Genomic DNA, 27069 nt, shown 5'->3' with positions numbered 1-27069 from the left:
CAGGAATGGGGAAGGCAGGGGAAAGCTCTGCTCAAGCAACCCAAATCCTGCGGCAGAGAGGAAATGCAGCCTCCTTCCAGGGGGGTGGCCAGGAGCAGGCCCACGGTTTGCTTTGTACAACCCTAGCAGGTCCATTTCAACCTGGTTTTGACAGCTGTTGGCAAGACCAGTTATACAAACACTGCTGGCATTAATCCGGCAGGCGTGTGTGCCGCGAGCGCGGCCTGCTGGGGTCAGGGCTGGCTACCGCAGGCGGCCACCACGGACTGGCGCTGCCTGGCGTCACTGCTTCTCCTGGCTTCCTCTCCCCTGCTCACATGCTCCAAAGCTGTCATCTGTACTGGTAATAAAGCCCAGTGATGCCAGGCTGGCAGCCCTCGGGGCTCCCCAGGACAGGGGCAGCGACAGAGGATGGAAAAGCGCTCGCCGCCACAGCCACCTGCCAGCCCTCCAGCCCACAACCTAGCAGGAAAGGCCCCGGCCCCATCTCCGATCACTATGATCACAGCCAGACACTCCCCTTTCCCCCCACGACAGGGCTTCCAAGGCGGCTGCTGGCCATAGCCAGGCGAAGGACATGACCAGGCTCTGAGAGACCAGCCAGCCTCCAGTGGACAGCACACACAGGCTCACAGCAAGAGGAACCCATCGCACAGCTCCCAGCTCCGCCAGCAGCGTCAGCCCCCAAACTCTCTCCCTGTCTCCCTCCCAGCCCTAGGCTGGCTGCGCTGGGCTCACACTGGAGGGCAGGATAGTGCCCGGCAGCTGCATGGCCCAGATGTCAGCCCCCATCTCCCCGCCCCAGCCCAGCCCTTGCACCCCATGGACCCACACCAGGGGCTGGAGGGGAGATCGGGGCCGGCACTCGGAGCTAGGGGGTGAGACCGGAACTGGCACCCGGGGCTGGGGGGGTGGAATCGGGCCGGCACCCGGGGCTGAGAGGGTTGGTACCGGAGCTGGCACCCAAGCCAGCGGCGCGCACTGGGGAGCCAGCCGGGGTCGGGTCCGGGGGAACTAGCCCGCTGCCCCGCCCCGCCCCCCGGCCTCCACCGACCGCAGCAGCCAATCCAGGGGCGCTACCCGGTGGCTCCCGGCCCCGCCCCCGCCCGGCCCCTCCCACTCGCCCCTATAGGCTCGGGACCGGGCGCGCGGCGGCCGTGGGCCGGTGCAGCTCGGAGGGACAGAGCCGCGGCGCGGAGGCCGGGGCGCTGTAGCCGGTGCCCGCAGCCCTGGCCCGGGCCCGCCCGCTCGCTGTATGCGGCCGCCCAGCCTGGAAGCTGCGTCCCCCACAGCCCAGGGCCGGAGGCCCAGCGCTCGCCCCCTGCCGCGGCGGCTCGGGTCCCGCCCGCCGCCCCGCGCCCGGTGAGTCCAGCCTGCTTTTGTCTCTGGGGTGGCCGGGGCCGGGACACGGGGCCGTGCGCTGTGGGCCGGCTGGGGATGCAGGGCACGGCCGGCCCCGGCTAGCTGCTGGGAGCTCTGTGGGGCTGGCCCTGCTGCCCCCCCCCCCCCGGTGCTGCCGCCAGCCTGTCCCGAGGGCGGAGGCGGGTCCTTGCCGTCCCTTGCCGCGACACCCTCCGGCCAGCCCTACTGCTCTGGGGTCGGGGGGCAGCTGGGACCCGCGGAGTAGGAGGACCCAGGGGGCGAACGGCCATTGCCAGACCCAGGGGAACAGCCCCACGGGCCGGGCCAGCTCCTCCTGCGCTCCCCACCCGGAGCCAAGCCGTGGGGATCCGGGCCAGCCCCTCCCCGCAGCGACCGCCTCTCCCGGTGGGATTCCGAGGGACTTGGAGAGCGGCATGTACTGCGACCCCCTGCTAAGATCTGCCGCCGCGGGCCCAGTGCGGGGTGGCCGCGGCCAGCCCAGTTATTGGCTAGACGCAATTAAGAAGCGGGGAGTCAGCCAGCCCCCGCGGTGAAAGTGCTCCGGCCGACCCCCTGCGGCGAGCTGCCCCTTGGCTGTGGGTCAGACAGGCCCTGAGACCCGTGGCCTTGATCTGGGGGCTCCCCTGCAGTGCCTTGGCTGCCCCGTCCAGCCAGACTAGGAATGGTGAGCCAGCCCTGCAATCTGCTCTGTCCCTCAGCAGGGGCTAGCGCAGCTCGGGTGCTTGGCAGCCGGCAGGGTGGCTTTGGGGAGACCTGTCTAGATCTCCCTGGGGAGGAGGAGCAGTGGGAGGTGATGCTAGGATAAAGACTCAGTAGGTCGGCTTGCAGGGCTCTGCTCTAGGGGCATGTGGATTCCCCAAGACTTTTGGGACCAAAGCCCTTGGGGCAGCTGGACTCCTCCATGCTACGGCTGGCGGCTTGTTGGGATGAGGAACAGAACAGCCTTAAGCGCAATGGTTCCCAATCTCAGCCAGGCCAAGCCCCGTGCAGCCCCAGCCGGCGTCTCCCTCCCAATAGCGTGCTGGCACAATAGCCTGTGGGATGCAGCCCGGAGCAGGCCCCGATCCAGAGTGGCTTTGAGCCCGAGTGAAGGGGAGGTGGGCAGCGATGCTGTTGTGCCAGTGGCTAGGAAGCACAGGTCACGCGCTGCACAGTGTCTCAGTACGAAAGAAAAGCCAGCTGGGCCTGTAACCTCTGAGCCAGAGGATGGAGGCGACTGCATGGGGGTGTTTCCAAAACAGTTTGTAGCAGCGATCGGCGCGGCGCTGCCCGCCTGCAGTGCAGGGTGCTGTGGGACAGGACAGCCCTCATTGCCGGGCTGTGTTTATTTTCCTCTCTTTCTTGTTAGTGGGATACGGGCGGCTCTGTAAATAGAGTGTCAGACACAGGAAGGGGGTTCTGTTAATAAGCAGCCTGGCTGGAATCTCTCCAGCCCTGCAGAGCCCGGCACGGGGGGAAGAGCAGGGAGGCAGGACTACATCTCACTGGGAGCTGCTGCTCAGCAAGACCCCTCGCCTGTGCCAGAGGTGGCAGGGGGCACAGAGCTGGCACTGGGGAGCGTGGAGGCAGAGGGCAGGGTCAGGAACACATGCCCGTGAGGGGGGTCCAGGGCTCTGCTGTGAATGGAGGAGCTGTACGGGGCACAGCTGGAGGAAGGGGAGCTCGCGGGAGCCAGTGTTCTCGCAGGCTTAGCATCAGGATCGTGTATGACGCTGCAATGCTGTGTGTGACGCCGCAGCAGGACATCAGCCTCAAAGGGCCCTTGCCTGCAGCCTGAGGCAGGTGGCACTGGGCTGGGCCCATGCAGGGTGCAGGGGAAAGGCCGTGCTCTTGAGTATAAAGGCTAGACACATCTGAAAAGAAGCCAAAGCTCAGACCACGCCACCTGGTTCTGCGCCAGAGGACGGATTGCCCAGCAAGCGGTCCCGGCAAGCAGGCCTGTCCTGCCCGCAGCACCATGCCATGGGCCCTGCTTTCCACTGCCCTAGCCATGGGACCCCACTGCTGGCAGCAGAGATGTGCGGCACGGGCAGGCCTGTCCTCTGGGACATGTTGGGGGGAGGGGCTGACTGCAAACAGGTCCTGTCTTATCCCATTGCGGGGCACAACCACTGGTACAGCATCACCCGAAACGACAACCCCTCCCCCCAAGCCCTGAGCTTGGGAGTAGCATTAACCTCCTCTGGGAAGGGCCACCAGCTGGCTCCCAGAGCATCTCACCTGAGCCCAGGGTTGAGGGCTGGTGCCAGCCAGCATTTCAGCCCTGGCCCCTTGTCTGAGGGCCAGTAAAATCCCAGGTGCTTAGTTAAATGCATGCTTCTAGTGTGAGGGATGTGCCCAGCGGGGAAGAGGCATCGTCACTTGACAGCTGGGCTAAACGTCACATAGCTATGGGTGGGCATTTGGTCTGGGTGGCACTGGGACATATGCGGGGGCTGGCTAACATTCCCATGGGGAGACGCCTGGGTCAGCTGGCATTCCAGGGGCCGCTTGTGGGCAGGCTGATCTGGAGAGGGGTCTGCATGGGAGCAAGAGGGAAGTGCTAGCTCGCCTCCCCCATTGGGGTAAGGGTGAGAGCAGTTCCCCAGTGCTACAGGCCCCAGCCACACTCCTGCATGGAGCAGGGCTGTGCCACCCTGCGAGGCTGGCAAGCGCAGAGGGATCCTGGCTCTCAGCTAACTCTCGGTGGCCCCTGCCCGCAGCTGGGATAGCACAGACACCCACAGCAGGTGCTCCTCCCTTTCCTGGCCTGTGGGCCTAAGCCTTGACCTGGAGGGACCCCATGTGGGTCTCCATGGCTCAGCTGGCCTCTTGGCCCAGGGGGCCAGGCACTGCCCCAGGCCGAGGCAGGGCGGTTCCTGTGCCGAGGATGACAACTGGTTAATTACTATTTTTATACTCTGCGTAACCCTCCATCGCCCTGTTGTGTCACCCCATGGCCTGACATAACTCCCAGCTGGGCTGGGGTTTCTTCCGTCTGGTTCACCTGCTGAGCACCCATCCTGCAGCCCAGCCCCACCTAGCGCAACCGGGAGCAAACCTCCCGGGCTCAGGCCTGGCCGAGCCAAGCAGCTGGAGTCATGGGATCGGAATTCTCCTTTCTGGCGCCTCGGCTCGGAGCTCTCTGGCCGGGTGCGCGTGTGTCGGACGGAGCTGAGGGCGTGGGTGGGTTTGGGTGTCAGAGCCAGGCTCAGACATCGCTTGCATTCGTGGGTTGGCGTGCCTTTCAAGAAAGCAGCCCGGCTGGTTTCTGTCACTCCCGGCACCTGGAGGGGGAACGTGCCTGTGCGCCTGACACGGAGGGCGGGATGGGTTCAGAGCGCGGTGAGGGACTAGTGAACAGACAGGGAGCGCGCTGCTGAGACCCATGGAAAACTGCCCTTCTCTGCTGAACAAGCAGGCGGGCGGGGAAGGGTCCACTCAGACCTGCAGCACAGGCCCCCCAGCGTGCTGCTGCTGCTGGCTGAGGGGAATGCAATACGCAGCCTGCGCATTCCTTTGGGGCTGCCTCAGAGATTTAATTAAAGGGGAAGGGGGGGAGTGGAGGAGGAGGAGGAGGAGGAGGAGGCTGGGATGAAGGGGAGGGGGATTAAGTGGCTAAGCCTGACTCCCTGCCTGCTCCCAGAGCACGCACTGAAGTGGGCCTGTCAGGAGGAATTGCTGCGGAGCAGTGCCTGCAACCTGACACGGCCAGCCTGGGCCGGGGCCTGCTTGGAGAGCGTTGTGCACCTGGGCTGTGTGGCTGGGGGTTGTGGAGCCCGAGGGGGGCTACTGAACACAGCAATAAGCAGCCGGCAGATCCGCACCTGGCACCCGTTGCCTACCAGGAGAGAGGGGGCAAGCTCCCAGCCTGGCGTTTGCAAACAGCTGAGGTGCAGGGCCGGCTCAGGTCTGCCGCGTGCCGCAAAGTGTGGTTGCTGCGGTCGCCCCAAATGGGGCTGTGGAGACCAGGGAAGAAAACCCTGTTCAGCCACAACCCAGCCCACCCCTGCCCTCAGCCCCCTCCTCCGGCGGGAAGGTGGCCCTGGCCTCACTACAGAGTAGAAGGCTGCTTAGGCCTCATTTTTAAGCCCAACCAGACCCAAACCCAAGAAGTCAGTCAGGTTGTTTTCCAGCCCAACCTGACGCGTGTAGTCTGGTCCCGTCAGGTTAAAGGGCTGTACGGCGGAGATCCTGCCCGCGGGGCGGGCGCATACACGGCATGCTTACTCTGCAGGGGCCCCTGAGCTGCCAGCGAGTTGGCAGCGAGCAGCCGGGACGCTCCCCTCCCAGCCAAGCCACCCTCAGCTCCCCATCCCGCAGCAACAGCACCTGGCTTCTGAAACAAGGTTCTGCTTGGATGCCGTGGTGCCCAGATACCAGGGTGAGAGGCACAGTATGGCTGGAAGACTGCTGGCTAAGCACGGGGGGGTTCTAGCTGAGACAGGCAGCAGCTTTCACTAGGCGTCTAACCCAGGAGCAGGGTGTCCCAGGGAGGATGGGGGGGAGGGGCCGACCTTGGATTTGGTCCCTCTTGAGAAGCTCCCTGCTACCCTCCCTCTCTCAAGTGTCTATGCTCTCAATCCGAGCACTGCCCAGGTCTCTGCATCCTGCCCTGGTGGGCGTGGAGAACCATTGATCACTGGCCTCATTACAACAACCTCTCTCCTCTTCGGAGAAGAGAACAAACTGAAGCGAGTCTGGAACTAGGACAGGGAAGTGCAAGCCCCATTGCAAGGATTTTTAATGAATCTGTAAACGTGGGGGTCGTACCCGAAGACTGGAGAATTGCAAATAGAGCACCTACACTGAAGAAAAGAAGTGAACTGGGAAACTCTGGGCGTGTTAGTTTGACCTGGTCTTGGAACATATTTTGAAAGAGAGTAATTAACTAATTGGGATAGAATATAACATAGTGTCACAAAAGTGGATCATGCCAGACCAATCTGATCTTTCTTTGAGAAGATGGTTTTCTAGACAAAGGAAATAGAGGAGGACCAGAATATCCCATAAGATTTGGATAACCTTGAAAACTGGAGTAATAAAAATGGGATGAAACTTTATTGTGTGAAGTGCAAGGTCATGTACTTAGGGGCTAACTGCAAAAACTTTTGTTATAAGCTGGGGATGTATCAGAATTGAGAGAGGAGGTGAGGGACCTGGGTGTACTGGTTGATCACAGGATGATTGTAAGCCGCCAGTGTGATGTGGCCATGACTACGGCTATTGCTATCCTAGAGTGCATCAGGTGATGTATTTCCAGTAGAGACAGGGAGGTGTTAGTACCATTATACAAGACACTGTTGAGACCTTGTCTGAAATACTGTGTGTAGTTCTGGTCTCCATGTTTAAGAAAGATGAATTCAAACTGGAACAGGGCAGAGAAGGGCTACTAGGATGAGCAGAGGAATGGAAAAACCTGCCTTGTGAGAAGAGAGCGTGGCTTGTTTAGCCTAACCAACTGAAGGCTGAGGGGAGATGTATTTATAGAGAGCAATCATACCAGAGGGTTAAATACCAGGGAGGGAGCGGAGTTATTTAAGTTGAAACAGTGCTGGCACAAGAACAAATGGATATAAACTGGCCATCAAGTTTAGGCTTGAAATTAGACCAAGCTTAGCCATCAGAGGAATGAAGTTCTGGAACAGCCTTCCAAGGGAAGCAGTGGGGACAGAAAACCTAACTTGTTTCAAGACTGAGCTTGATAAATTTATGGAGGGGATAAATGTATGGAGGGGATGGTCTGATGAGGTTGTCTACAATGGCATATGGCCCAGCTGTGACAGCTACTAGCAAATATCTCCAGTGGCCGCAGACGGGACACTACTTGGGGAGGGCTCTGCGTTCCTACAGAGAATTCTTTCCCGAGTTTCTGGCTGGTGAGTCTTGCCCACATGCTCAGGGTCTAACTGATCGCCATATTTGGGATCAGGAAGGAATTTTCTCCTAGGTCAGATTGGCAGAGACATGGGGGGTGGGGGATTTTCGCCTTCCTCTGAAGCATGGGGCACGAGTCACTGACTGGTTTGAACTAGAGTTAATGGTGGATTCTCTGTAACGTCCAGTGTTGAGGACGTCAGCCAGAGGTTAGGGGCCTATTGCAGGAGTGGGCGGGTGAGGCTCTGTGGCCGGCAATGTGCAGGAGGGCAGATTAGAAGGGGATCGTGATGGCCCCTTCTGGCCTTTAAAGTCTGTCCAGAGGGAAGCAACTCCTGATTAGAGGTTTGGAAACTGAACCAGGAGGAAAGGCTGAGAGAACTGGGCCTGCCTAGGAGTGAGAGGAGAAGGCGGAGGGGGCACCTGGTAACAGTTTTCACACCTGAAAAAGGTTGATCTAGAGAGGATGGAGTCTGTCCGACTCCCCTGGCGGACGTGGCTCTCCGAGGCCCAGCTGGGGCAGCAAGCGGCCATGAGCTTCCCTCCCTGTCTGGCTGCAGGAAGGCCGGCTGCCCACTAATGGCCATTCCCAGTTAGGGGTTGCATCTGTGCGCTAATTACAGCCTGCCTGCAGGGCTGCTGTGGCCAAGGGGCTGTGCGCAGGGCTGGGATCAAGGGTCGCATGTGGCATCTGACCGCCTGTGTCCCGGAGGCGGTTGGAACTGGGCCCGTCTGTGCTTTGATGTGTAGGCACTGCAGATCTGGCCTGGCACGCTTGAGCCAGCTGCTGCCTTTCTGGGCCAAGCGTGGGGTGGGAGAGACTTTGGCTGGGGGGTGGTGTCTCAGAGGGGTTTTTCTCCATCAGACTCCATGTTCAGCAGGGCAGCAAGCCCTTGGTGCCACTGAACAAGCCCTGCAGACGCTGCTGGACGTGGAGGTGGGGGGAGACTCGTCCCATTGCTGTCCCGGGGCAATGGCTTCCAGCATGCTGGTGGGGCAGCTGGGGCTGCTCAGAGGCAGGCCCCTCTCCCCCCCCCCCCCCCATGTCATGCTGGAGCTCTGGGGGCTGGATGCTGGGGGCTGGAGGAGTTTAGCTGGTGGGTGGGGAGGGCACACGCTTTAGGAGGCTGTTCCCATTGCTTGAAGCCCTCTGCCCTTGCAACAGGGGGGCAGGCCCCACAGGAGCAGATGAGGAGGGAAGAGATGGAGCAGGCCGGGCCAGGGTTCTGAGTTATACACGCATGGGCATGGTGGCAGGGGGCTGGGCGATAGGAATGGCTGGAGACATCAACCTTAGGGCCAAATGCAGCTCTGCATTACACCAGTCTCTAAGCCCAGCAATTCCTTCCTGACCCTGACAGCAGTCAATTTATAGCCTGAAGCATGAGTAGGGGGAGTCCTGGGGGTTTATCTTAGCTGGCATCACTGTTTATCCCACTTGCATACATTTCCACAAATAATGGCCTGCAGCAGGGAGTTCCCCAGGTTCACTCTTCAGTCCTTCCATAAAAATCCACGTGCATAGGTGTTCTGCCTTTTAATGTCAGCCAGGACCGCCTCGGTCCTGGGCTGGGGGTAGGGCTTCTCTCTAGCATCCCTAGGGCAAGCCAGAGCTGCAGGGAGGGGATCTGTAGGACAGCCTGACCCCCTTAGCTCTCCGGGCTGTGTTTGGGCAGAGGTAGGGACAGTGTTGTCACCACACACCTGGCAGGGTTGGAGGCAGGAAACTCCTGTGAGGGGGTGGCTGGGCTTGTCTCTGCCTTTACGGCAAGTGAATTCAGTTCAGCCCTTCTGGTCAGTCCTGTTACCAAGTAAACAACCCCCGCCCAGGCAGGCTGGCAGGGAACCGGGTGGCTGGGCCCAGCTCCGCACGCAGCTGGAAAATATGAATAATCCAGCAAGCCTCTGTGCTGCGGGGCCCCTGGCTGGAAGCAAGGCCAGGGGAGCGGAGGCAGGGCTGGATTTGGCGTGCCCTCCTCGGCTGCATTCTCTGGGGCCCTTGGCCAAGCGAGCGTGCGGCGAGCGTGAACAGCTTAGCGCCTCCCGGAGAAGCAGGGCTTTGTCTCCGTCCCCTTCGACTCCTATCTGGGCCCCAGCTCGCCCCGCCTCACCCCCCTTTTCCTGCCGCCCCGTTTATGAGGTGTAAGCCTGTCTGAGCAGTGCTAAGCCGGCAAGCTTTACGGGGCGTGGGGTTAACCCCTCGGTGCCCAAACTCTCCATGCCATTAGCTGGAGCTGCCACAGACCCCAGAGTGGAGAGGGCACTAGAGGAAGCTGCTCCAGAGGGGGATGCGGAAGGATCCCAGAGCCACCCTCAGGCAGGAGCCCTTGGTGCCAGTCGCTGGCTCAGCCTGTGCCAGGCTGCATTCAAAGGGCAGCGTGAGGCAGGGCCTCATCCCGCAGAAGTGCAATTAGGAAGCGCCCCGGCCTAATGAGTAGGGTGGCACTGCAATCCCTGCCTGGCCTCCGGGGCGGGCAGGCGGGCTCGTGGCAGGGCAGGGAGCGTCAGTCCACAATTAGGCTGGGGTGGTGCCTGCTCTAGCCACAGTGGGACACTGGCAGCACGGGGAGGAAATGCCAGCACAATTAAAGGGACAGCAGGCTTTAGTCAGCAGGTCGTCTGCAGTGCCAGACACGTCAGCGAAACCTGATGCCCAGCCCAGCGCTGGCGGCGCGCCCACTCTGGTGCCCTGCCAGGCCCCTGCATGCTTCCTGAGAGCACTTGACTCTGCCTGCCCGCAGCCCTTGCTGGTCAGGAGAGAGCAGTGCGGTGAGCCCAGCGGGCCCAGCCAGGGCTGCCCTCTGCCATGCTCCCCCCCCCCGCCCCCCCCCCCAGGGCTGGGCACAGCGCAGTTTCCTGATGGAGAAAGCCAGCGCCACCCTGAGCAGCCCCCTCTCCTGGCAGCAGGAGCAGGGGGCACGCACTGGGGAGAGCCCAGAGGGAGAGGCCCCCGAGACCCTGGCTGTGGAAAGGGGCCTTGCTGAGTTCCAAGTGCTCCTTGGCCCGGACTAGCGCCCGCAGCCGTTAGGAAGGGAAGTCCCTAGGCCTTGTCCACCCTGGTGCTTGTGCCTGGCGTTGTCGTGTGTCCGCTGGCCCCCCCAGCTCACCGTGCTCAGCCTCGAAGCATTACCGCGCTAGGCCCATCCCTTTTTACAGAGGGGGAATGGAGGCCCAGAGAGGGCGCAGGAGCCACCAGGGCTCCAGATTCCCACTCACAGGCCCAGCCCTCCCACGTGAGCCCCACGGCGCCGCTGTGTCACTGCTCTGCTGGCAGCTCGAAGCTGCGGGTTGCGCTGTGCGCGACACAGAGGGCTTTGCCCTGTGTTAAACACTGACCTCCTGGTCAGCTCAGCTGAGGGGGGGAGGGGGTCAGCGCCACCCTCTGAGTGTGGCACTCCCTGGCCAGGCAGCCCTACAGCCAGGCCTGGCCTTTCAGTGTGAGATCACACCCCCCTGCCCCCGATGCAACCCTGGGCACAGCTGTGCTGTGTGAGCAAGCGGCAGCCGGCCACCAAGCAGGATGTTCCTGTCCCTCCAGCCATGGCCCTTGCTTCCCTGCCCTGGGCACGGAGGGGGATGACATTTCCCTTGAAATGAGGAATGGTTTGGGGGTGCTCCCTGCCTGTGAGGGGGTCCCAGGCCCTGGGCTTCAGCGCTCCGCCCTGGTGCTGGAATCCGCCCTGCCTCAAGTCCCCACATCTTGGGAACAGATGCCACCCGCGACTACTACAGAGCACTTGAAAATTCCAGCCGGCGCCAGGCAAGCAGCGAGCGAGCGGGAGGGAGCCTTTGCCCTGCGGAGCAGTTTGCCTGCCTGGGGCCCAAAGCTTGCAGTTGTGAATGGGGCTGCTCACGGCCGTGCCATTGGCCACATGGCCCTTGGCTGGCGCCCCAGGACGAGAGAGCCCCGCCTGCTGGCAGCTGCCTGTCCCTGCCCCTGTGGGGAGCACAGATGGTGGGAGCAGACCGCAGAGATTTGGGGTCAGCTCAGACAGGCCCTCCCCTCCTTACCACCAAGCTGCGTGTCCTTTCCCTTCCTCTCTGCACGGCCACTCCAGAGCACCTCCTCCTCCCAGCCGAGGGCCCTAGCTTTCCGTCCTGCCTTTCCCCACTGCAGTTCTGCCCTGTGCTGCGATCCTGCCCTCCTCCCCACCCATGGGCACAAAGGGCCGTCTCAGAACAGAGGGGGCCACACACAGGAGTGTAAAGCAACCAGCTGGCAGTGCGTGGCACAGGGGTTTCCATACCCAGATCTAACACGTGATTGAACTGCAGCCCAGGGCCATAGCTGAGCAGGGGTTGGGAGAAGGGAAAGGGGGTGGCCATGGGTCCAAAGGGAGGGCAATGCTCACGTTGCGTATCAGCTGAGGGGATGGCGATGCCTGTCCTGTCATGGTACCAGCTGAGTGATGAGGGGGATGCAGGCAGGGGAGCAGGGCAGCGAGTTTACTTTAATCCTCCCCTGCAGTTGTGGGGACCTGCTCGTGTCAGGTGCTGAGGGGCCAAGGGCAATGCCCCCTGAGCAGGTCCACGGTGGCCCTGAGGGGGCTGTGGAGAGCCTGAGGCCTGCCCCACCTCGCTGCACAGGCAGAGGAGGGAGGAGAGCAGGCAGCGGGCTGCGAATGGAGGCGATGAAACCCTTGGCAGCCGTGACCCACCCTGGGCAGGGAAGCTGTTTCTGGGGGCAGGAGGCAGTGCTCGCCCCAGCAGGCCAAGCGGCTGCTTTGTGCGGGGAGTGGGAAATGTTGTTGGGGTGCCACGTTACCTCTGGTAGGAGGCAGGGCTGTGGGCTCAGGGCAGTGAGCGGCTGCTGCCACAGATGCAGTGCCAGACTTACGGGAAGCTCCCCGGTGCCACTTCAGGACCAGCAGCTAGGCCCCGTGCCCCTTAGAGCAGCGACACAATGTGCTCCCACCTCTGCCGGCCTAGGCATGATGCCCCAGCAGAAAGACATGCTCAGCCCCCCCCAGGAGTGCTGGCTAACCCCCATCATCCCAGGCTGCTGCCATCATCACCCTGGCCTGTGCCGGCCATGCCCCCAGGGTTGCCCCACAGCTACCCTGCCCCAGAGGCTGGCAGCCCTTGCTGGCAGCAATAGGATTATTCTGTGGCGATGGTCACGAGGGCTGGGCTCTGAGTGCCAGCGCAGAGAGAGGGATGGGCATGGGTGGATTTGTCTAAAGCTGCTCTCAGCTCGGAGCCACTCTTCGGCCGGGGGGAGGGGGAGAAGCTCTCAGCCAGCTGAAAGCCACCCCCCAGCCCTGCTCTCTGGCTCAGTTCAGGGCAGTGTTCAGTGCCTCTCTACCCCTAGTGGGGCAGGGACCCTAGGAGCTGAGGGAGGGCACCAGGGCCCGACCCCAGCCCTGTGGGGGTGCAGCACAGACCATGCCAGGGCCACAGCTCCCCTCCACCTCCTGCAGGGCATGCACCTGCTCTGGGAGGAGATCCCCAGCTCCCTGACCACCCCACACAGGAGGGGTGGGTGCTTGCTGTATGGGGCTGTTGGGGGGCTGGGAGCAGACTGGTTCTCCTTGCAGAGACCTGTGAGTGAAGGTCATGCTGCCGGGCCCCTGCCCACTTTTGTCAATCAGCTGGAGCTATTGCTCTGTGCAGCCCAGAGCCCCCTCCCTCCATGACAGGAAGGCACTGCCTTCCCCAGCCCCGCCTGGCGTTCATTAGCCATTAGCCCCTGTGCGGTGTGTGGTTTCCCCTCACCCCGCCCCCCAGCCTTTGCTGTCAGCCCGCCTGGCTACGGAGCTGCTGTGGGAGCCGAGGGGACCTGATGGCCCCTTGCCAATTACTTGTGACCTGCAGCCAGCCTCCAGCTGCCTGGCGTTGTGCAGGCTGTGACCCGCTGCCCTTGGGTGGGTGACGGGGGACGGGACCCAGAGCAGGCCTGCCTGGGCGGCAGTCCCGATGCTCGGTTCTCCTCCATTTAAAGTGCCCTGGTAAGCGCAGAGAGCCACCCTAATCATCTCCCCTCCTGTCATTCCATTGGGCCGGGGAAGGGGCACAAAGGAGGGGGGGGAGGCCCTGCCCTGGGAGAAGAGGCCCCTGTGCCCCAGCCAAAGTCACCAGGATGGTTTGGGTCAATGATTAATCCAACAGACCCTCAAGCTAGAGTAGCAGGCAGTGCCAGCGCCAGCCGTCAGAGAGAAACAGGCGGGGGAAGGCCAGCTGTTGGAAGACTGGGTATAATGGCGCATGGCAAATGAGGCAGGGGTCCTACAGACAACAGCTGGAGCAGGGCCGCTCTGAGCACAGAATGAGGCAGGGTCCTGGAGGAGAAAGCGTGTGTGATCCTGTCACTAGCCAGACTCCTAACCCAGCTGCCCAAGGGGGGTGAATTACAGTTATGCCGTTAACCTTATTTCTGGCATTTCCAGACTCCTAAGGGCTTGACTTTGCCACCTCCGTGTTCTTCTAATGGGGCTGTTTTGTATGTAATGTTGGTCTAACAGCATAGCTGGTCTCCCGCCCTGAGCCCCAAACACAGCAAAGCCTCATGCTGTACTGTCAGAAAGGTGGCTGTTCGAATGAGCCGGGGCGAGTGTCTTTCTCATCTCTGTGATCTCAGGTCAGATCAGTGCTGCTCGGGCTCTAACGGTTTGTCAGGCTCCCCCAGGGTCTGCGAGCCCGGCCGGCAGAGTCGGCCCGGAGCGCGGCTGGTGACCCTGGTGATGACACATGAGGTGGCATAAACGGGATGTGCTCTGCCGGAGCCGGCAGTGGCCGCTTGTGTGCTGCCGGGTCGGGCCTGGAATAAGGAGGGCTGTGCTCACAGCTGCCGCTTGGAGTAACCCTGACTTTGGCTAGCTGGGAGCAGGGGAGCACGGCTGGGGCAAGCAGGGCCGGTCTCTCTTGGGGGAGGCAGAGTTCAGACTAGACATTGGGCAGGCTGAGAAGCTTGGCTTCTTCTCCCCACTGCTCTGTAACAGGAGGGGGGGAAAATGGAGTGCTGACCCGATCCCCAGGAAGGAGGAGACACCAAGGCTGGTCCACTCCTTTCCCTGGCCACTGCCGTGCAACAGGAGCCTCCACTTCTATCCCAGCCTGTTAGAGCCTCCTTTGGCCACAGCCATCCAGGCCATCCATCACCAGGGCACAAGAGGCCTATGAACGCCCCTTGCCCGACAGATAAAGATCGCAGGGGCAGTGGGAGGGCAGAGACAGGCTGGGGAGCACCTGCTGCTGTCCAACCGGGCCTGGCCACCTAGCCTGCCTGGAGCTTTTCCTGCTAGCCATCTCCCTTCCTCATCTATCCCATGGAAGGGCATAACGAGTGGGGGCCCGCGTGGAGCAGTTGTGTTCAGTATTTTCATCAGTCGTTTAGATAATGGCACAGAGTAATTTATTAGGTTTGCTGACGACACCAAGCCGGGAGGGGTTGCAAGTGCTTTGGGGGATAGGATTATAATTCAGAACAATCTGGGCAAACTGGAGAATTGGTCGGAGGTAAATAGGATGAAATTCAATAAGGGACGAATGCAAAGTGCTCCACTTGGGAAGGAACAATCAGTTGCACATGTACAAAATGGGAAATGACGGCCGAGGAAGGAGTGCTGCAGAAAGGGATCTGGGGGGTCATGGTGGATCACAAGCTAAATATGAGTCAACAGTGTAATGCTGCTGCAAAAAAAGTGAACATGATTCTGGGATGTATCAGCAGGAGTGTTGTAAGCAAGACACGAGCAGTAATTCTTCCGCTCGACTCCGAACTGACTAGCCCTCAACTGATGCATTATGTCCAGGTCTGGGCGCCACGTTTCAGGAAAGACAAAGTGGAGAAAGTCCAGAGAAGAGTAACAGAAATGATTAAAGGCCTAGAAAACATGACCTGTGAGGCAAGACTAACAGAACTGGGTTTGTTTAGCCTGGAGAAGAGACAACTGAGGGGACGTGATAACAGCTTTCAAGTACATAAAAGGTTGTTACAAGGAGGAGGGAGAAAAATTGTTCCCCTTAACCGCTGAGGACAGGATAAGAAGCAATGGGCTTAAACTGCAGCTAGGGAGGTTTAGGTTGGACGTGAGGAAAATCTTCCTAACTGTCAGGGTGGTTAAGCACTGGAATAAATTGCCTGAGGAGGTTGTGGAATCTCCATCATTGGAGATTTTTAAGAGCAGGTCAGACAAACACCTGTCAGGGATGGTCTAGCTATTACTTAGTCCTGCCATGAGTGCAGGGGACTGGACTAGATGACCTCTCCAGGTCCCTTCCAGCCCTATGATTTGGGGTTGGTGGGGGGGAACGAGGCAGCAGCGGTCACCAGCCAGCCGGGTCTGGTCTGAGCAGCCCCTTTCCATCCTAGCTCCCAGACCTCCGGGATCCCAGCGCCCCATGGCCTGGGCAGCACAGAGCCGGGGAAGGCAGCAAGGGCGGGTTGGGTAAGCACGATCCAGGCAGGGGTCAGCTGCCATCCTTTCCATTTTCTATTCTGCCCATCGGCAGCTGTGGCCTCAGCCCAGGTGCCTTGCAGCCCTCCGCTAGCCCCTCCCGGTGCCCTGCAACCCACCCTCTGCTAGCCCCGGCTCCTAGGCTCCTTGCTCTGTTCTGGCTGCAAACCACTGCCCCTTCCCCTCCCCCAGCCCAGCTGCACATTCCACAATTTATTACCTGGCTGGAGCCTGTCTGGCCCATGCCAGCTCTGCTGATATTTCCAAAGCTCCCCCACAGCAGCCCCCCCTTGTGATTGGTAATTACGCCTCTTATTAAAAGGACTGATGGACAGGCTGAGAAAAAAGCTGCCTCTATGATCCCGGTGGCCCTTTGTGTTTTGCTGCACGCTGGCTCCCGGCGCCCGTACCCTTCCTCCAGGCCGCTGGCTCCCCGCGTGCTGTGCCCTGGGCGAGGATGGCTAAACGGGGGGCATCTGGGCATTCCTCCCCCTGCATGGATGCCCCACAGGAATGGCTGTGGGGCAGGGACTGGCGTTGGGCGCGATACGGTGAGGGGGCAGATTGGGAAGACTTCCCGGAGTGCCGGCTGTGTTGTGGGCTCACATTGCTCTGGGCGCTGTCCTGTGCGAAGCCCCGCCACATACTTGGAGCCTGGATTCCTCCAGCCAGCCTCCATTTCCTCCCTGCACCGGAGCAGCCGGGGCCGTAGGCAGAAGGGAACATCTGCCTGCTGAGCAAGGGGTGGGGAACGGGCGGCTGTGCCCATGGGATGGCGTGGGGAGCAGCATCGTGTGCTCTGCTGCATGCCCTCACCAAGGGTGGGAACCGGAGAGACCAATCGCAGCATCTCCTTACAAAGACTGATCCCGCTGCCCGCCCGCGAGAAGAATGCAAATTCACAGGCTGGCTGGGAAGGGTCCCCAGAGGGGCTGGAAGTGCAGCTCCCTTGGAGACAGGCGCAAGGCAGGTTGTGTTATTTCAAATAAATCTAATTGCAATAATAAGCGAGCGCTGACAGCTTGGCGAATGCCTCCAGCCTCCCTCCTGCACTCAGCTAGGAGCCACAGGCCCTGGGTCCCAACCCCCAGCTGACGGGGCCAAGAGGAACAGAGAGGAACTTGGGGGGGCCACTGGAGCCTTGCATAGTGTGGTGCTACTGGAATATACACAGCAGGTAACAGCACAGATCCTAGCCGCGGTCTGAGCCATGGAGGCAGAGCAATCAGCCCCTCAAAATACTCTCAAGCGAGCGTCAATGTACAGACACACAGAGCTCTTATCTAGCTAGCAGTTAGTTCGCCCCGTCGCCGCAGCGCTCCTTGCTCCTCAGTCTAACGCCACCCACTAGCTGAACACAAGAGACGTGCTGCTGAGCTGCATTTCCCTCCTCCGGCTCCGCAACCTTCTGCTGTTACAACAAAGAGAGTGGGTGAGTGGCAGAAGACACCTGGGATTTGACTGCCCACTTAGCGCCCCTCTGGCCCGCAGTGGCTGAGGAAGCCAGGGTGGGGGTAGGGAGGTGACTGAGAGCCGAGACGCTGCCACGTGGTAGTGGTGGAGCAGCACAGCTTCGCTACTTTAACCTCAGCTCCTTACAGAGCTGGCCCCGGTGTAAAGGGAAGGACCCAGCTCTGCCACTGTCCCGTTCTCCGGGGGGTGAGAGCCCCATCCCATTTCCAGGACTCACACGGTTAAATCCAATGGAGTCTCTGTTCTCCATGTTAAAGAAGCCCCAGGGACATTCATTCCCTGCATCCCCGCGGCCTCTGGAAGCTCCCACCCAGACCAGTAACTAAGGCGTGCCTGGATTTCAGAGCCACTCGCCAGGACTCTGGGTGGAAGGAATCCAGTTGTGAGTGGCTCACCCAGCAGTCAGTCCGAGCGCAGGGCTGAAGATGCCTCCAAGGGGCTAGGGGGGCGTGTGGTGAGGTCAAGTCACGAGGTCTTGCTGGCCCCTGCCCCGTGTGCTGTCCCTCAGATGGACGAGAGGCAGGAGCACAGAGTGAGAGTGAGCTGTGGGGTGCTGGCTGCAGGACAGCCATGCTGCTGTTGGGAGGGCGCTCTGGGCAACGCACAGGAGGCTTTTGAAAGCTATTCTGTGCCCCAGCAGTCCGGATTTGTCTGGAGGGAGGCAGGGGAAATGGGGGAATGAACAGGGTGTGATCAGCCAAGCTCCCTTGATCTCTCAGCAGAGTGGGGGGTGCCAATCCTGGCTGTGTTCCCTCCCTGTAACAACACCCAAAGGAGCCCAGGCTGCCTCTGGCACGCAGCTCTGGTGACAGCGGGATTGCACGAGGGGCTGGGGGAGTCACGTGAGGCACTACAGTGCCTGGCCTCAGCCGGAGCAGTCACTTTAGAAACAATACATTGGCCTAGGGGACACGCAGGCACGAGTCTGAGAGTGGGCAAGGCACGGGTACTGCGGCGAGCGTCCTCCAGGCTGCAGTGCAGAGCTCTGGCTGGAGACGGCCACGGTCGCAGGCACTGGCACAGAGCGTAAGGAACGCCTGGCCCCCCTGCAGCTAAACATGGGCAATTTTTGAAAGAGTAAGCAAACCTCCCAGGAATGCCCCAGTAAGTTGAGCGTGATCCCGCAGAGGGTGAGGGTGGGAGACATCCCACAGCCACCGCTTCCACCATAACATCCCTCCATCGCCGATACATGCTGAGCAGCGCACCCTGTCCCTGTGGCAGCCAGCCCAGTCCCTACAAAAGGCTCAGCATGATCACTTGGGCTCCGTCAAGGCCTGCGTATTCGGCACTCCCCCCGTCTCTGCTCTGCAGGGCTGGCAGCTGCTAGCAGCTTTCTCCAGTTCGGGGCAGATCAGCGGGCGCTGGATTCCCCTGGGCTAGGAAGAGGGGTGAAATGGGTCAGCTAAGCTCTCCAGGCTGTCCCAGAGCACTTGCCTGGCTGGCTGTTAAGGGGCTCTCTTGTGCGGGCTCCGCTCTCTTTCCCAGAGACCTGTGAACAGCTCAGCTCCTGTGCGGTTCACACAAGGGGCTCTTGTCTGAAAGGGAGGGAAGAAAAGACGAGCGTTCAGAAAGCAGCCGCCGGGGCCTCCCAGGGACAGAAAGCAGGTGATTTAAGGAGCTTTCAAAAGCAATGAGGCAGGAGAAACACAGCTCCCTTCCTGTGCACAGACCATGCCCTGCTCACGGGAGGCGGCTGCCACGCCCAGCGGTAGGGTTCAGGGCCTGCTTGCCTCTGAGGTGGTCTGTTGGCCACAGCTGGAAGGGCACTGCCCATTGGCACCAACAGCCGCTCTTTGGGGGCGACTCGCCCTCCAGCAGCCAGAAGGGAAGAGACAAAAAGGCGGCTCCTGGCATCCCAGCCCCATCTCAGAGGCCCTGGTTGACTAGATGGTCTGTGGTGACTCTTGCTGATATGCAAAGGGATAAACTAATCCTGCCTCCATGCAGGCGGGGAGCTTGGGGGCGTTCCCCTCCCACTGGGCTGGGTGTATCTGTGAGCGTCAAGATGGCATGTGGATTTCAGACAGCTTCGGAGGGATCCTGGCCACGGGTGGCCCTTGGCCCATGCAGTGCTGGGTCATGCTAACGCCGGGCTGTGCCGGCCAGCCCTGGCCACTCAGCTGTGCCCAGACCCTGAGGTGATGGTGCAGACGGAGGTTGCTAAGGGAAAAGCAGGAAGCCGGGGGTGGGCGCTTTGGAGCTTCTCCACTGGCACGTTCCAGCCACGACCGGAGTTGGTGCGCCAGGGGCCAGTGACAGCTGGCACTTGTGGGCATTGCCCGGGGGGAGAATTTAACACGTGCCAGGCTCTGAGGTAAAGCCCAGCGCGCCGGTCGTTCCGCACACCATTGCAGGGCCTGCACACTGGTCCTCGGTGCCCGGCTAGTGAGCCGAGCCCTGGGCAGCCAGGGCAGAGAGTGCTGAAGGATGTGAGTCACTGGGACGAAATGTTCCCTCTCCCCCAGCCGTCTTGTGAGGGAGCCCGGCTTTGACTAACACAAAGACGGAGCAGCCAAGTACCCCCAGCAGCCAGGCCTTGTCCCAGCCACGGGAGAATGATGATGCTAGAAAGCTGCCAAAACCAGGGGCGTGTGCCTTTAGCACACACATCTCACAGGGGAGCGCAGAGGATGGGCCAGGGGCTGGAAGGGAGCAGGGCAAGGGGGAAAGCCTTTCGCTATCCCCTAAGGGAAAGCCCAAACAGTGGCTGTGACAGCATTCCCGGGACAGGGGCACAGGGGGCACCGGGAGGAAGAGGATGAGGAGTGGTACTCCCATCGGCCTATAACGACGTCACCGCACTGTAGCGCTGACCATCCGCTGGCACCATGGATCCGCTGGCACCACGGGAGCAACCAGGTGCTAGCCCTGGGGAGAAGATCCTACACAGCTCCCTGCTTCAGAGGCTTTACTGGGCACCAAGACCCAGATTCTCAAAGGTGTTTGGGCCCCCGATTCCCATGGGTGTCAATGGGAGTTAGGCACCTAAACCCCTTTGAGAATCTGGGCTCAAGCAACGACAGGGTCTTGCAATCAGGAGGCCGCCCAAGTGTGCCAGCGGTGCGCTGGAGCTTCAGACAGGGCAGGGAGACGGTGCCTGGGGAGAGGGCAGAGCGAATTGTGCCTTGATTATGGGCAGAAGGGAGCCAGGGAAGATCTCCGGTGCCGCCCAGCAGCCGGTGGCTGAGATGCAGCAGTTTCCCTAGGGCTGTTTCAGGCAGGGACCCTACGGCAGCCTGTGGGTCAGGCTGCAGGTGCCAGGTGTCCGCGCCATGCATGAGGCTCATGCTGCCTGCCGGCAAAGGGCAAGGAGAACAGTACAGTGCGCATGTGGATCTCCCAAGTTGATCTTGGGGGTGGGCACAGAGGGGTGCTGAGCTGACATGCACGTGGGGGAGAGAATGTCCTGCCTGGTCTTCACTGGCGCTTTGCAAACCAACCCCCCAGACCCCTATATGGACAGCCCGTAGGAGCAGGCAGGATACAGCAACGTAGTGACCTGCGGTACTAGCGACCCAGCTCCCATTGCGCCACCCTCCTTCTATGAACCGGGTCATGCAGCTGGCTAAGGATGCTGCTTAACACCCCCCTCCACTTCCCCCAGCGCAGTGCCCAGAAATCACGGGTGTGTGCACGTCAGGGGGCTGGTGAGGGAGGGCAGCTGGGCGGGAGGACGGACGGGGGCCCTGTCCACACACTGGATGTTCCCCTCTGCCACCGAGAGCAAAGCACAGCTGACGGGCGGGCGCCTCTCAGCTGTGCACAGTCCCTGGGGGGACTGGCCACGGGAGCTGGCACATGGGAGCACCGGCCGGCCAGACCCTCCGCAGCTTTGCACTGCAGGCCGCCAGAGGAGCTGCCTCATCCTACCACAGTCTCCAAGGGAGCCGAGCACAGCCTGCGGGGCAGAGCAAGGGCCTGTCCCCAGTCAGCCAGCCCTGTGCCAAGCGGCTGGGTTCAGACACTGCACGCTGGAAACATGTCACCCCTGGCCTGGTCTTGAGAGACCGATGCTAGATTCCTGCGTGCGAGTCGGAGCCGGGGAGGGAAGGGAGGCTAGACGGCACGTGCTGGGGGTCGGAGCAAGCATGTGAGGATAGCCCACAGGGGGAGGTCGCGAAGGGAATCCAGGGACCAGGCAGGGATCAGCAATAGTTCGTGAAAAGCAATGCAGTCGGCAGGGGCCAGGTGTGGGGGGCTGTGGTCAGACACGCAAAGCCACTGCTCAGCCGGGCGCTACAGATGGGACTCAGCGGCTCCCACGTTCCCAGCTCTTCCGAGACCTGAGCGCCGTTGGGACCCTTTGATCCTGCCAGGCAGAGCGATGTGTAACCTGCGTTGGGCTCGTCCCAAGAGGCCCCGGCAGGGCGGCTTCGTGGCCATGGGCCATCGAGCCAGGCAGAGAAAAGAGGGAGATGATCTAAGAGCCTTGGCACCCTCTGTCTGGCAGAAGTCAGGATAGTAGCAAGTGTCTAATCTAGATGTGGCTGCCGCAGTGCTGACAGCAGCCTGGCTCCTTCTGGCCAGAAAGCACAGAGGTGAGGAAATGGTAAAGCAGATGGAATCCCAGGAATCCTGCCTCGTAAACGCAACAGCTCGGGTCCTGGCAATCCGAGCACGTTGCTGTAAGAAGAGAGGCTGGGTCCCTGTAGAGAACGACTCTCTAGAGTTGCCCCTCTTCCTCACACCTGTATGCCCTCTGCACCCACCAGCCCTGTCCTGCTAGTCGGGCTTCAGCATAACCATCCCTGCTGAGATAAAGGAAAGCGGGTGCAGGGAAGAAGAGGAGACCAGCACTGCCCCCCTTGACACGGCACAGCCAACAGCCTCGGAGCGTGCCCAGCTCACTGCACGGCCACAGCCTGGCTTCACCAGCATCAATCCGAGACAGATCGCTTATTAGCAACAGGGAGAAAACCAGCCCAGTGTTTTCCACATGAGCCTGTTGCAGTAACTGACTGGCGCTGGCTTTGAGCTGCAGGGTGGAAATCCAGCATCACCAGGCGTGAAGTCACACCCTGCTGCAGCGGGAGAGGTTTCTGCAGGCGCGTTTCCTTCTGCGGGCTGGTCGCCCCAGCAGAACCCACTACCCCAGCAGGGCTGAAATAAGGCACCGGCCACCCCAATGTTTGAGGGTGTTTGGATCCAGGAATTTGGCATCAGGGGTTTGAAATCTGGATCCAAGCTCTCTAAACCCATTGCCTTCCCCAGCCCAGCGATATGCCCCCCGCAAAAGATACCTCAGGGGTTTGCATTATCATTTGCTGAGTATTTCCTGGCACACCAATCACCTCTGGCTGCATGCGTGATCCCATGAGCAGCTCTGCCCCACCTCGCCCACTATAAACCCCTGGGGTACAGAGATTGGTTGTAACCTTATGAACATGTCATAGGAACTGCTATCGGGTCAGACGCTTGATTCCCTGTCTAGTCATCTGAATCCCATGCACAGCTACAGACTGGGGACTGATGAGCTAGGCAGCAGTTTTGCAGAAAAGGACCTGGGGGTTACAGTGCATAAGAAGCTGGATATGAGTCAGCAGTGTGCCCTGGTTGCCAAGAAGGCTAATAGCATATTGGGCTGCATTAGTAGGAGCATTGCTAGCAAATCGCGGGAAGTGATTATTCCCCTCTATTCGGCATTGGTGAGGCCGCATTTGGAGTATTGTGTCCAGTTTTGGGCCCCCCACTACAAAAAGGATGTGCACAAGCTGGGGAGAGTCCAACAGAGGGCAACAAAAATGATTAGGGGGCTGGAGCACAAGACTTTGAGGAGAGGCTGAGGGAACTAGGCTTGTTTAGTCTGCAGAAGAGAAGAATGTGGGGAGATTTGATAGCAGCTTTTAACTACCTGAAAGGGGGTTTCAGGGAGGATGGAGCTAGGCTGTTCTCAGTGGTGGCAGGTGACAGAACAAGGAGCAATGGTCTCAAGTTGCAGTGGGGCAGGTCTAGGTTGGACACTAGGAAAAAGTTTTTCACTAGGAGGGTGGTGAAGCACTAGAATGGGTTACCTAGGGAGGTGGTGGAATCTCCATCTTGACAAAACCCTCGTTGGGATGATTTAGCTGAGGTTGGTCCTGCTTTGAGCAGGGGGTTGGACTAGATACCTCCTGAGGTCCCTTCCAACTCTATGATTCTGTGATCTGGCAGGTAACATTACTCTGGTTTTTCCTTCCACAGAGAGTCCAGCATGGACCACCTGATCGCCCTGTGGGTACTGCTTCTTCTGCCCCTTGCAGCCCTGGCACAGGGCTGCCCTTCGGGCTGCCAGTGCAACCAGCCGCAGGTTGTGTTCTGCGCAGGCCGGAGGAGCCAGGCCGTCCCGAGCAACCTGCCGCAGGACACGGCCTACCTGTACGCCTTCGAGAACGGCATCACCTCGCTCCACGACGACAGCTTCTGGGGCCTCCCGGCGCTCCAGCAGCTGGACCTCTCTCAGAACAAGATCTCCAGCCTCCAGAGGAACGTCTTCCAGCCCCTCGCCAACCTCATCAACCTGGACCTGTCGTCCAATCAGCTGTGCGAGATCACCAACGAAACCTTCCACGGGCTGCGCCTGCTGGAGCGCCTCTACCTGGACCGGAACCGAATCCAGCACATCCATCCCGCTGCCTTTGACACGCTGGAGAACCTGCTGGAGCTGAAGCTACAGAACAACCAGCTGCATTCGGTGCCTCCCCTGAACCTTCCTAAGCTCCTGCTGCTGGATGTGAGCTGGAACAGCATTGCCGCCATCGAAGCCGACGCCTTTCATGCCGTTAACATAGAGTCGCTGAAGATAGCGGGGCTCGGGCTGAGCAGCCTGGACGAGGAGCTTTTTCAGACCTTGAGCAACCTCCACGAGCTGGATGTCTCGGACAACTCGCTGGACAGAGTCCCGCAGGTTCTCCAGGGGCTGCGGGGTCTCACCAAGCTCAGCCTGGCTGGGAACGCCCAAATCTCGCAGCTGCAGGCAGAGGATTTCAGGGAGCTGCACAACCTCCAAGAACTGGACATCAGCAACCTCAACCTCAACACCATCCCCAGGGACTTCTTCAGCTTCTTCCCCAGGCTCCGGGCCGTCACGGCAGCCGAGAATCCCTTTAATTGCATTTGCCAGCTGAGCTGGTTCGTGCACTGGGTGCACAGCAGCAAAGTCATGCTTAGGAGGTCAGAGGAAACACGGTGCCACTTCCCCCCCAAGAACGCGGCCAAGCTCCTCCAGCACCTGGAATACACTGACTTCGGGTGTCCTATCACTACCACCCCCACGCTGAGGACCACCACCCTGAGGCCCGCCGTGCGTCTCACCAGCAGCAAGCACTCTGCGCCGGAGCCCAGCTCAGCCGCTCCCACACCTGCGTCGGCGCCCCGGCGGGACAGCTCGACTTCCAGCCCGCTCACAGCACGGCAGGGCCTGACCAGCCCCGAGACGCAGATCTGCTCTCCCTGGACATGTTTCAACGGCGGCACCTGCCAGCTAGATGCTCACAACCACCTGCAGTGCCTGTGCCCCGAAGGCTTCGCGGGCTGGAACTGCGAGTCCGAGATCAAGAGAACAACCCTGCTGCCCGTCACGCAGGCGCCAACTCAGAGCAAGCAGATCAGCATTAAGGCAGTCACCAGCACCTCGCTGACGGTAGACTTAAAGAACTACAAAGAGTCAAAGGATCAGCTGAAGGGCATCCGCCTGACCTACCGGAACCTCTCTGGGTCGGACAAACGGCCGGTCACGCTCAGCCTGCCCACGTCGCTTTCCGAGTACACCGTGCGCGCGCTGAAACCTAATTCCACTTACCACATCTGCACCGGGCCGCTGGGGGAGAAACTCTCCGAAGGGGACTTTTGCATAGAGGCCCAGACGGCCACGCAGGTAACGCACCAGCAGCACTTGCCCGTCACCCAGACCAAAGACAGCAACCTGACACTCATGATTGTTCCCGCCGTGGCTGCCGTGCTGCTGCTGGTGGTCGCCGTGGCGGTGGTCACGTACTATCTCCGGCACCGCTGGGCTAAGACGCATTCCGAGGCCGGGGTGGACGCCGGCCCTCTGGAGCTGGAAGGGGTGAAACCCTGTCTGGAGAACAGAGACTTAGCGAACCACAGTCAAAAGCTGCCAGAGAACGCGGCAGTGCCGCTCGGCTTAGAATGCGAGGTCCCCCTGATGCAGCCTCGCTACCCCAGTAACAACAACAGCACGGCATTAAAGCCGTCCTATTTCTAGACCAAAAGAGAGACGGTGAGAGCGTCACCATTCACACGGGCCGGTACTTGGACGGATGGGACATGTGCTCCCCGTCGTTAGCCCCTGGGGTACGTCCCGTATGGGACAAGGGACATCGAAGGGTTAACTTAAATTGAGACAAAAACTCAAAACATGTAATGTGCAATTTTCCTAGAGGCTTATACACTTAGGAAGTAGACACTGTAATTTATCTGCTCAGTACATGACTATGTGCCTTCTTTTCCCTGGCTCTCCCTAGCATGTGTGTAGAGAGAGAGGGTTTTTTTAAACTACTGCTAAAGAGAAAGATACCTGTGACTTAGTGAAGAGGGATCAGTGTGCTAGTAACAAAAGATCCATTAGCTAAGCACTGTCCGTGATAACAGACTCATCAGTAGTTCTACCTGAAAAGCAATAAAGGAAGGGGAAAAAAAAAAACCCACACACAGACTGAGGTGCAGGGACTCTTGGACTTAATCTCCCAGTGTGTTGAAGGAACAAAACCACCCAGGAATTAAAGCTTTAAGAACTTTTAGAGAATATTTATACATGGTTATTTCCCATTTCTTCTGGGAAAGCTCTTTTCTAACAGATTTGTGTCCTTTTGTTTTGTAAAATAGATGATGGATAATGCATTTTGTACAAAAATAAAACCTTTTGTACAGCGTTAGCTGTGTCCGGCTTGTGAGGGAACGCTAAGGCATCAGCGTCTCCCTACAACAGCGAGACTTGGGAACACTTGTGCGATACAACTCCAGTCTCCTTGGGAGGAAGTACAGTTTCCCATCATCTGGTGGGAGATGAATTTGCAGGACTCCAGTTATCGTGGGGAAAGTAGTGGTGATGGCTGGGTGGGATGTGCATTGAGTTTTCCCTGTTGCACAAAAAGTTGGTTCTCACAGTGTGATTAGGAGGACAAAATAAGGCCCAGGGAAAACTCCAGCTGTCAGGGTTTTTTTTCCTTTTCTTTAATTCCGTGAGCTCCATCCCCACAGCAGCACCAGGGACCCTGATTTTAACAGATCGCTGCAGCTTTCCATTAATTTTCAAATTTGGCTCACCAATTTAACGCTGGCAAAAAGTGCCAGCCAGCATGCCCCGGCCACAGGAACCCTCTGTCTGTCTACAGGCCAGGGGGAGAGGAACTTCCGCTGCAGCAGCTTCTGCAGACGTGAGGAATCCCCTCTCTGGCTGAGCAGGGTGCTCAGTCTCTGGGGCCAGCCCCTGCTTGTCTGAGGCTGCCCCAAGAGACGACGTTCATGCCAGCTGTGTGGGTACCTTGTCGGATTTGGACACTCGTTTGCGGGGAGGCGGAGTCATGACCAAACTTTGCTGCACAGCCAGCGGTTGGGAAGGGCTCTAGGTCCCTAATGACCTGGAGGGAATGCAGACAGGCAAGTTAGTGGCTCTCTAGCCCTTTCACAATCCCTAAGGCAGGCTGCCCTCTGCGGAGCATCTGTAACCAGACCACGATTTCCCTTAGCTGCAGAACGGGTGGCAGATTTGCACCATCTAGGGTGGGAGCACAGTCCAAAGGACAGGGCACCAAATGGAGAATCAGGATGCCTGGGTTCTTTTCCCAACTCTGCCACCGACCTGCTATGCAGCTTTGGGCAAGTGGCTTTGCCCCAGTTTCCCATTTGATGATGCTCACCCATTTGGTAAAATGCTTTGAAATCTATGGCAGGGGAGTGTTACACACTGAGCAATTATTTATTATTTGTATTGAAGAAGAGCCTAGGAACCCTCGTTACA

General features: G+C 59.8%; 2 protein-coding genes across 3 annotated transcripts in view; one reads left to right on the top strand and one right to left on the bottom strand.

The window, feature by feature from the left end:
- Nucleotides 1–27069, bottom strand: part of CORO7 (coronin 7) — a 140194-nt gene that overhangs the window by 25447 nt on the left and 87678 nt on the right. The gene's annotated exons all lie outside the window — the stretch shown is intronic.
- On the top strand, nt 1201–25962 carry VASN (vasorin). Of its 2 annotated transcripts, none has more exons than XM_067551109.1 (2): nt 1201–1362; nt 23292–25962. In XM_067551109.1, exons 1-2 carry the CDS (start codon nt 1256–1258, stop codon nt 25312–25314), a joined length of 2130 nt encoding a protein of 709 aa, XP_067407210.1. In that variant the 5' UTR covers nt 1201–1255; the 3' UTR covers nt 25315–25962. The 2 variants fall into 2 exon arrangements, 1 of the variants encoding a protein (XP_067407210.1); XR_010920355.1 differs by lacking the exon at nt 23292–25962 and adding an exon at nt 21824–22531 and having other exon boundaries at nt 1239–1362.

This window comes from Emydura macquarii, unplaced genomic scaffold, assembly GCF_026122565.2.
Source record: "Emydura macquarii macquarii isolate MOO-44397 ecotype Brisbane River unplaced genomic scaffold, CSIRO-AGI_Emac_v2 contig_1348, whole genome shotgun sequence".
Lineage (NCBI taxonomy): Eukaryota > Metazoa > Chordata > Testudines > Chelidae > Emydura > Emydura macquarii.
Note: the sequence above shows the minus strand (reverse complement) of the source record. Positions and strands in the feature narration are given on the sequence as shown.

Bases quoted from the DNA above. Each gene is read 5' to 3' on its own strand.
- VASN (XM_067551109.1), top strand. From the start codon at position 1,256: ATGCGGCCGCCCAGCCTGGAAGCTGCGTCCCCCACAGCCCAGGGCCGG. The intron at 1,363-23,291 runs GTGAGTCCAGCC...TTCCTTCCACAG, and splicing joins CGCCCGCCGCCCCGCGCCCG to AGAGTCCAGCATGGACCACC.